Source organism: Ovis aries, chromosome 6 (genome assembly GCF_016772045.2).
Source record: "Ovis aries strain OAR_USU_Benz2616 breed Rambouillet chromosome 6, ARS-UI_Ramb_v3.0, whole genome shotgun sequence".
NCBI classification, from domain to species: Eukaryota; Metazoa; Chordata; class Mammalia; order Artiodactyla; family Bovidae; genus Ovis; species Ovis aries.
In genome coordinates this window covers 19,817,003-19,826,789 of record NC_056059.1, presented here as the reverse complement: position 1 = coordinate 19,826,789, position 9,787 = coordinate 19,817,003, and the positions used below count along the sequence as shown (strand labels likewise).

The 9,787-nt window shown below is 38.5% G+C and overlaps 1 protein-coding gene across 3 annotated transcripts in view; it reads left to right on the top strand.

Moving 5' to 3' along the window:
- The window catches only part of GSTCD (glutathione S-transferase C-terminal domain containing), a 133,972-nt gene continuing 124,185 nt past the window's right edge, over window positions 1-9,787 (top strand). For 2 of the 3 annotated variants that reach the window (XM_060417548.1, XM_012179571.5), the window contains exons 1-2: window positions 1-438; window positions 1,374-1,841. In XM_060417548.1, the coding sequence (XP_060273531.1) occupies window positions 19-438; window positions 1,374-1,841 (888 nt within the window). In that variant the 5' untranslated portion in view covers window positions 1-18. Of the gene's footprint in view, window positions 439-1,373; window positions 1,842-5,403; window positions 5,473-9,787 lie in introns of all 3 variants that reach the window. The other variant, XM_042251166.2, reaches the window with a different exon arrangement.

The window sequence follows — 9,787 nt, the reverse complement described above, 5'->3', positions numbered from 1 at the left end:
ACCCAATGAAAGAAGAAAATGAAAGGCATTAAGAAAAGCCTTACAGAAGAATATCTGTACTTGGACTTTTCTCACCAAAAAGAAGGGTGCATCTTTCCTCTTCATACATCTGTAACTTTATTTTTGTTATCATACTGTGACTGCACAGTATTTAAAGTATTCTTAGTCCTCCCTGGAGAAAGCACAATTATTTCAGTACTTAAAAATGTACCATCTGAGGGTGTTGAAATACAGATTATTTCAAGGCAAGAGCTTCCACCAATAGTCCAGAGTTGCTGTTTACCTGCAATAGTAGAAAGACCAGGCAATTTCTGTCGAGCAGGACTTGCTGTCGTTCTGAGACACATAATCCAGAAGTCATATGAAGCAGACCCCTCAAAGAAGGAAATTTTGGAACTTCTGGGTTTTAAGAAGACTTGCTTGAAAGCTTGTGCTGAAGTAAGTAGAACGTCTCTTTTCTGTTATTTAAAGCCGTAAGTAATCAGTGCAGGCAGATTCTTTGTCTTCTGAGCCACAGGGGAAGCCCATAAGTGATAATACATTCACTTAGATATTCATTTAACTCTCTTTCAGAAAATAAAGTTTAATTTACTTAAAAAGAAAACTTCATTTCTTATATGATAATATATGTTTCAATGCCATTCTTCCAAATCATCCCACCAGTCCAGGTTCGATGCAGGATACAGGATGCTTGGGGCTGGTGCACTGGGATGACCCAGAGGGATGGTACGGGGAGGGAGGTGGGAGGGGGGTTCAGGATGGGGAGCACGTGTACACCCATGGTGGATTCATGTTGATGTATGGCAAAACCAATACAATATTGTAAAGTAATTAATCTCCAATTAAAATAAATTTTAAAAAAGAAAAGAAAAAGAAAACTTCAGTAACCAATAAAAGAGTTAAAGTAGATTTTCATGTGTACCAATATTTCAGTGCAGTATTCGAAAATAAGAAGCAAAGATTTAATTATGAGATTTAAAGATATTATTTTTAGGAAAAGATTTTTTTAACCTTTTATTTTAATTATGTTGAAGATTAAAGGAGCTCAAGTAGCAATGTTTCAGAAACCCAGCTCTTTTAGGGAGAGTGTACTTTAGAGGCTTTGGGAAGTGAGGGTTTACTCAGTAAGAGGATATAAGAGGATAGCATATATTTCCAGATACAGGAGTGCTAAACCTACATTGTTTAATGTTATCACTTCTGAAGCACTGTGATAATGTCTCTTCATAGAGCGTAAAGTCTGGCCCAGGAATGGTTTAGCTCAAGACTTAAATTCTCTAAACCAGGCTTGTTTTCCCGTATGAAGTTGTTTTTTTTCTAGTTCGGTTGGAAGTAAAGAATCAGTTCATTTCTTGTTTTGTTTTGTTTTGTAGGTTAGTCAATGGACCAGGCTATGTGAACTTACCATCCCTTTAGCTGTTGAGAATTTTCTCAAAGAATCTTTTGATCAACCCCCAACCATTCCTGCTGCAATACTAGAGCTTGAGAAAAAGCTTAGTGAACCCGTTAGAGTGCATAATGATGACAAACTCCGGCGGCAGAAGCTAAAGCAACAGAAGGCTGCTGGGGTTGGACCTTCCCTTGCTAAGGAGAAAACGAAGAGCAAGGGTCATAGGCAGGAAACATCTGAAGAGGGGGACTCTTCATCTGCAAGCCTGGAACTGAAAGTGGCATTCTCAAAGCTCACAATACACAAGGAACCCGCTTCTGCCAACAGAGAGCCTTCTCACATCAGAAAAGCAAAGGCCTCTGACCTGCCACCTCTGGATCATGTGTTTGCAGAAGGCCTGTACTTCACTTTGGCAGATATTGTGCTCTTGCCCTGTATCCATCATTTTTTGGTAAGGTTTATCAGGAGTCGATACACTGTTGTAGGTTTCAATCCATAAAGCTTCCCAGGTTTGAATTCCTATTCCATTTCTTATTATGCTTCTGGGTGAGTTATTAATATCTGTCTGCATTTCCTTATCTGTAAAACAGCGATGATAGTAGCGCCCATCTATTTGGATCAGTGTGAGGAACAAATGACAATTTGTGTAAAGTAGGAACAACGCTTAGACATAGTTGCTGTCAATAAATGTTAGTAATTAGTATGACTTTTAGTTTGGAGTTGCTAAAATATTAGCATTTGTTATGATTAGGGATTCCCTGGTGGCCCAGTGGTCAAGAATCCGCCTGCAGTGCAGGAGACCCCAGTTCCATTCCTGGTTGGGAAGATCCCCTGGAGAAGGGATAGGGTACCCATTCCAGTGTTCTTGGGCTTCCCTGGTGGCTCAGACGGTAGAGAATCCACCTGCAATGCAGGAGACTTGGGTTGGATTCCTGGGTCGGGAAGATCCTCTAGAGAAGGGAATGGCAACCCACTCCAGTATTCCTGCCTGGAGAATCCCATGGACAGAGGAGCCTGGCAGGCTACAGTCCATAGGGTCGAAAAGAGTCAGATACAACTGAACCACTAAGCACAGCACACAGTACATGGTTATTAAGCTTAAATTCTCTTGTGATTATCTTCCAATACTAGAGGTTCCAGTATTAAAATACTGAAATCTCTGGTCAACTATATTTTATAATTAAGTAGTCACTTCAAATGGCTTGCTTCCCAGGTGGCTCAGTGATAAAGAATTCCCTGCAATGCCAGAGATGTGGGTTTGATTCCTGGGTCAGGAAGGTGCCCTGGAGAAGGAAACGGCAACCAACTCCAGTATTCTTACCTGGGACATCTCATGGACTGAAGAGCCTGGCGGGCTACAGTTCATGGGGCTACAGAGTCGGACCTGACTTAGCAACTAAACAGGTCAAATTCCTTACCACTAGTGCCACCTGGGAAACCACTAATTTCATTATGTCAGATGTTATTAAATCAGAAATATTTTACCCGCATCTCTCTGTTATGTAACAGAATGGTCAGTCCTATTCAATGCTGTGGAAGATTATAAATGGAAAGTTTCCATTTTTAGTTCAGGTACATATATATATATATATATATATATATATATATATGCACATGCTAAGTCACTTCAGTTGTGTCCGACTGTTTGCAACCCCATGGGTCGTAGCCCGCCTGGTTCCTCTGTCCTTGGGATTCTCCAGGCAAGAATACTGCAGTGGGTTGCCATGCCCTCCTCCAGGGAATCTCCCAAACCAGGGATTGAATCTGTGTCTCTTAAGTCTTCTGCATAGGCAGGCAGGTTCTTTACCACTACCTCGGAAATTGTTTTTTTTTTTTTCCTCCACTGTCTGTGGGAGGGACAAAGGACAAGGTACAAACAGTATCAAGTGAACCAGAAAAGCTAGAGCTCTTTGTAGCTTTCCTATCGGTTTTCCAGAACTGCATTTTTCCCCCTTTGAAGCATTTCACCCTTTCCTTTACTAAAGAATCAGATAATCAGATTTTATTTATTGTATATCAGCAATACTTCAGGTATGTTTACTGACAGTTGAGAGAATATTTCTAATGAACATCTATGTATTTGGAGACCAGTGCTTCACTAATAAGTTAGGTGGCATCAATCAGTGGGTTTTTTTTAAGGAACATTTCTCTTTTCTTTAAAATGGGAGCAAAACAAGATTAGAAACCGAAATAACTTCAGAATTAAAGGATGTGAAAACGAGATTTAGGAATTGTTTAGATGTTGATTAGTATTGTAAATGTCACCTGTATTCCTACTGTCCTTGGAGCTGCAGCTGGATAGGGAGTAAAACATAGATTTTTTTTTTTTTCCTAGTCAAATCATTTCTAAATTCTCTTGTCACCATTATTACCAACTTTAGTCATTAAAGCAGTCATTTGGTACATATTATAAAATACAGTTGATATTCATGGCTTCTTGGTCTTCTTGGATAACTCTTTGTTTCTAATTTCTCAAAAATTGAATCTTAAGTGGCACAACCATTAATTCATTCATTTGAGAAATTTATTTGAAAGCCTACTGTATATGTCATGCTCTGTATATGCTAGCAATACAGTGATGAACAAGAGAGAAAGAGTCCCAGTCCTTATGGAGTTAATATTCTAGTAGAAATAGAAGAATAGGAAAGATAGGAATGAACAAATAGACAAATAAATAATATACATTTAAATAATGGTGAGTACTACAAAGGAAATAAAACAAGTTGATAGAGAAGACTTCAGTATTTGCTTTCAAATGTAACAAGACATAAAAAATTGGATTCACCTGCATAAAGATGATTTTTAGATCATTATCCAGACATCCATCTTTTACATTTGATTTTAGCTTAATTTAATACTGTTTACCTGATTAGGATCAACTGAGGTGAAAGTGTTCCTAATTGAGAGGATTTTTTCCCCCTTCAATCAGGTTGGACATCAGCCTGACCACTGCTGAGTAAATCTATCAAATACAACTAAGGAACTCTGTCTCAGTTTAAAATAGTGGAAAACTTGTACCCTCAGCCTTTTCTATTACATGTATTCTGTGATTAAATTCTTCCCTTTTGACATTTATATGTAAACTAACTCTCTAAATATTTTCCTTTGTTTGTTTGTATTTTTCCTGGATCATCACATTTTCTTTCAGGAATTAATCTTTCTTTGCCAAAGCTTTGATGTTATTTTTGTTATATTTATTTTCTTCTTATAAGTCATCTTGGGTTATGAAGCAGCCGTTTTAGTTCAGATGGTGGCAATGATGCCAAGCCTTTATACTTGTAGTAACTCACATTGAGGTGATGAAATAGCAGTCCAAATGATCAGAATCAGGATCAAGTTCATGATCAGGAATGAGGGTCAAGTTACTAGGTTTGGATCAGAAACAGAGATCTGCATCTAGGGCCAAAATATTTAGCCATAGAAATAAGATCAAGAATATGAAAGAGCAGTCAGTTTTGCTGATTCAAGGTTTGGTATACCAGAGGTCAAAATTAAAAGAGTTAGGGAAAATACGCAGTTTTGCTAAACAAAATGATGGCTTCCTGGTAGCTCAGACAGTAAGGAATCTGCCTGCAATGCAGGAGACCGGAGTTTGATCCCTGGGTTGAGAAGATTCCCTGGAGAAAAGAATGGCAACCCACTCCAGTATTCTTGCCTGGAAAATTCCACAGACAGAGGAATCTGGTGGGCTACAATGCATGGGACAGCAAAGAGTTGGACACAACTGAGCAAGCAAGCAAGCAAGGGAAAATACCCAATTTTGCTAAACAGAATAAAGCCAGATATGCAAAACAATGGCTAGGAGAGGCTGCAGTGTTACATCTAAACCTCAGCTCCAAGCTCCTTTTCCTCTTCATAGGATATTAGCTGGCAAAGGTAACCCCTGATAACCCAGCACTGCCTCCTGGAAGGTGCTTGATAAAATCCTCTTGTCTGGAAAGTTTCAGAAATGGATTTAAAAAGAATAAATTAAAATGCATACTTCTTATGATTCCCCCTTCCCTTTGATTTAGTTGCTAGAATCTTCTAGTATACAGAAGAGCAAGCAGATGGGAGAATTGACAATGAATAGCCATACTAAGGTAAAATCTTTTCAGATACCAGAAAATTTTATAGTTATTTTTAAGTTACTACTACTAAACAGGTACACTTTGATCGAACTGTTTAAAAGATTGTTCTACTCCTGGAGGATAAACAAATTGCCACTTTATGAAATATTTTTGTAACCTGTGTATGTATGATATAACATACTACATTTTAACTTCTAATGCTTTGAATATAGCTTTTAGAAGAATGACATTTGTTACAAAAGTAAAAACATTGTATAAATTGATTTTTCAGCAAAAATGCCTATGTTAAATACCTCTTTCATTGTTCTCATTGGCACAAAATTGAGAATAAAATGGGAATCTCGCTATTGGCTGACATATTGCAAAAATCATGAATGTTCTGGTTAATTTATATTTTCTATATCTTATCCTATGTTCTAGGTCCTTAAGAATTTTCAGTTTTAACTCACCAGTTCTAGACTGTTAGAAAAACACTAAACTGAAATTTTATTTCCACTTAGTTTACTATTTTTTATACTGCTTACGCTGCTCACCTAAACATTTGTTAGTTATGACATGCTTTTTTTTTTAAATTTTAATATCTTTAATTCTTACATGCGTTCCTAAACATGAACCCCCCTCCCACCTCCCTCCCCATAACATCTCTCTGGGTCATCCCCATGCACCAGCCCCAAGCATGCTGCATCCTGCATCAGACATAGACTGGCGATTCAATTCTTACATGATAGTATACATGTTAGAATGTCATTCTCCCAAATCATCCCACCCTCTCCCTCTCCCTCTGAGTCCAAAAGTCCGTAATACACATCTGTGTCTCTTTCCCTGTCTTGCATACAGGGTCGTCATTGCCATCTTCCTAAATTCCATATATATGTGTTAGTATACTGTATTGGTGTTTTTCTTTCTGGCTTACTTCACTCTGTATAATCGGCTCCAGTTTCATCCATCTCATCAGAACTGATTCAAATGAATTCTTTTTTACGGCTGAGTAATACTCCATTGTGTATATGTACCACAGCTTTCTTATCCATTCATCTGCTGATGGACATCTAGGTTGTTTCCATGTCCTGGCTATTATAAACAGTGCTGCGATGAACATTGGGGTACATGTGTCTCTTTCAATTCTGGTTTCCTCGGTGTGTATGCCCAGCAGTGGGATTGCTGGGTCATAAGGTAGTTCTATTTGCAATTTTTTAAGGAATCTCCACACTGTTCTCCATAGTGGCTGTACTAGTTTGCATTCCCACCAACAGTGTAGGAGGGTTCCCTTTTCTCCACACCCTCTCCAGCATTTATTGCTTGCAGATTTTGAAAGAGTAGATGTGACTGAGGAAATGACATGGAAGAATTACAACATACTCTACTAAGTTATGGAAAGCAATACAGAGATCTTTTGGATAGGTATAATATCTTCTCTTTTTATTCGCACAAGTTTTTTCTGCCCCTAATTGTAATTAATTGCAAAGCCACTCCTGGTGGCTTAGATGGTAAAGAGTCTGCCTGCAATATAGGAGACCCAGGTTCAATCCCTGTGTTGGGAAGATTCCCTGGAGAAGGGAATGGCTACCCAGTCCAGTATTCTTGCCTGGAGAATTCCATTGGCAGAGGAGCTTGGTGGGCTACAGTTAATGGGGTTGCAGAGAGTTGGATACGACTAAGCAACTAACTCTTTCATAAAGCCACTAGGATTTCATTTTGTATTCTTCATAGCAGTTTTTTTTTTTAGACCATTACTTTAAAAATTAATTCTCTAGTTTTCTTGTCCTTAAGTAACTTGATTAAAATTTATAATGATTTTGATCTTATCAGCCAAGTAACATTTTTTAAAAATCATTTCTTAGGGACAAATTTAATTCTTGTTTCACACATTTTTCATTAGCTTCTTCGTTAAATGCATTTTCTCAAGTGTAATTAACAAATGTGGTGCAGTGCCTCCTGAGCTGTCTGGATAACAGCAGAGCAGCCTGGCATGTTGATTAACTGGAATGACCTGTCATGTAGAGTAAAAGTCCTCAGTTTTTTTAAACATGAATTATTGTTGCTTAATTACAGTTTATTTCAAAAAGAGGGAAAGATGTCATATGCATCTAACAAATAAGAATAAATCACTACCAAGGGAAGTAAAGGAAAGTGAGGAAGTGAGAACATTTCTTATTTGATTAATTTATCATAGCTTAAAGCTCAATTCCCTTAGCTCATAATCTGTTTTCAGGCAACTAAGTATTTTGTTGAGAGTTAGAGACTTTTTACTCCCAGAGGACCATTTAGATAGTATTTTTCAAACTTTTTTACTTTTCATAGTAAATAATGCATTTTACAAGATGATTGAGTATACAAGTATACATCTTTATATTATACATATATAGAAAATAATCTGCCTTACTACATGCTATTTACCCTGATATTTTCTATTGTATTTCATTTTTTTTAAAAAAACCAGCTATATTGATTTTAAAATCTCTTAATGGGTCATAAGCAGCAGTTTGAAGAAGAGGTGGCAAGAATACACAGAAGAAATGTACAAAAAAAAGCTTCACGGCCAAGATAATCATGATGGGGTGATCACTCACCTAGAGCCAGACATCCTGGAATGTGAAGTCAAGTGGGCCTTAGAAAGCATCACTATAAACAAAGCTAGTGGAGGTGATGGAATTCCAGTTGAGCTGTTTCAAATCCTGAAAGATGATGCTGTGAAAGTGCTGCACTCAATATGCCAGCAAATTTGGAAAACTCAGCAGTGGCCACAGGACTGGAAAAGGTCAGTTTTCATTCCAATCCCAAAGAAAGGCTGTGCCAAAGAATGCTCAAACTACTGCACAATTGCACTCATCTCACACGCTAGTAAAGTAATGCTCAACATTCTCCAAGCCAGGCTTCAGCAATACGTGAACCATGAACTTCCAGTTGTTCAAGCTGGTTTTAGAAAAGGCAGAGGAACCAGAGATCAAATTGCCACACCTGCTGGATCATGGAAAAAGCAAGAGAGTTCCAGGAAAACATCTACTTCTGCTTTATTGACTATGCCAAAGCCTTTGACCGTGTGGATCACAATAAACTGTGGAAAATTCTTCAAGAGACGGGAATACCAGACCACCTGACTAGCCTCTTGAGAAACCTGTTTGCAGGTCAGGAAGCAACAGTTAGAGCTGGACATGGAACAACAGACTGGTTCCAAATAGGAAAAGGAGTACATCAAGGCTGTATATTGTCACCCTGCTTATTTAACTTATATGCAGAGTGTGTCATGAGAAATGCTGCGCTAGAAGAAGCACAAGCTGGAATCAAGATTGCTGGGAGAAATATCAGTAAGCTCAGATATGCAGATGACACCACCCTTATGGCAGAAAGTGAAGAGGAACTAAGAAGCCTCTTGATGAAAGTGAAAGAGGAGAGTGAAAAAGTTGGCTTAAAGCTCAACATTCAGAAAATGAAGATCATGGCATCTGGTCCCATCACTTCATGGGAAATAGATGGGAAAACAGTGGGAACACTGTCAGACTTTCATTTTTGGGCTCCAAAATCAGTGCAGATGGTGATTGCAGCCATGAAATTAAAAGACACTTACTCCTTGGAAGGAAAGTTATGACCAATCTCGACAGCATATTCAAAAGCAGAGACATTACTTTGCCAACAAAGGTCCGTCTAGTCAAGGCTGTGATTTTTCCAGTAGTCATGTATGGATGTGAGAGTTGGACTGTGAAGAAGGCTGAGTGCTGAAGAATTGATGCTTTTGAACTGTGGTGTTGGAGAAGACTCTTGAGAGTCCCTTGGACTGTAAAGAGAGCCAACCAGTCCATTCTAAAGGAGATCAGTCCTGGGATTTTTTTGGAAGGAATGATGCTAAAGCTGAAACTCCAATACTTTGGCCACCTCATGCAAAGAGTTGACTCATTGGAAAAGACTCTGATGCTGGGAGGGATTGGGGGCAGGAGGAGAAGGGGACAACAGAGGATGAGATGGCTGGATGGTCGGTACTCAATGGACATGAGTCTGAGTGAACTCCGGGAGATGGTGATAGACAGGGAGGCCTGGCGTGCTGCAGTTCATGGGGTCGCAGAGTCAGACACGACTGAGCAACTGAACTGAACTGATAGCTAGATATATCTGTAGAGATTTTCTATGATTCAACCTTTTTACTTTTTCTGTTCATAATTATAAGTCATAATCTGTTTGTAACATTATAGCTGTTTCTATGGAAACAGCATTCACTGTCTTACAAAGAACAACATTCTAATTTTTTAAAAAATTGAAGTTTGGTGATGGTGCTAGGGAGAAAGCATCTGACCAAGGCAAAATATGTGTTAATTTACATCAGGGGTAATGGTTT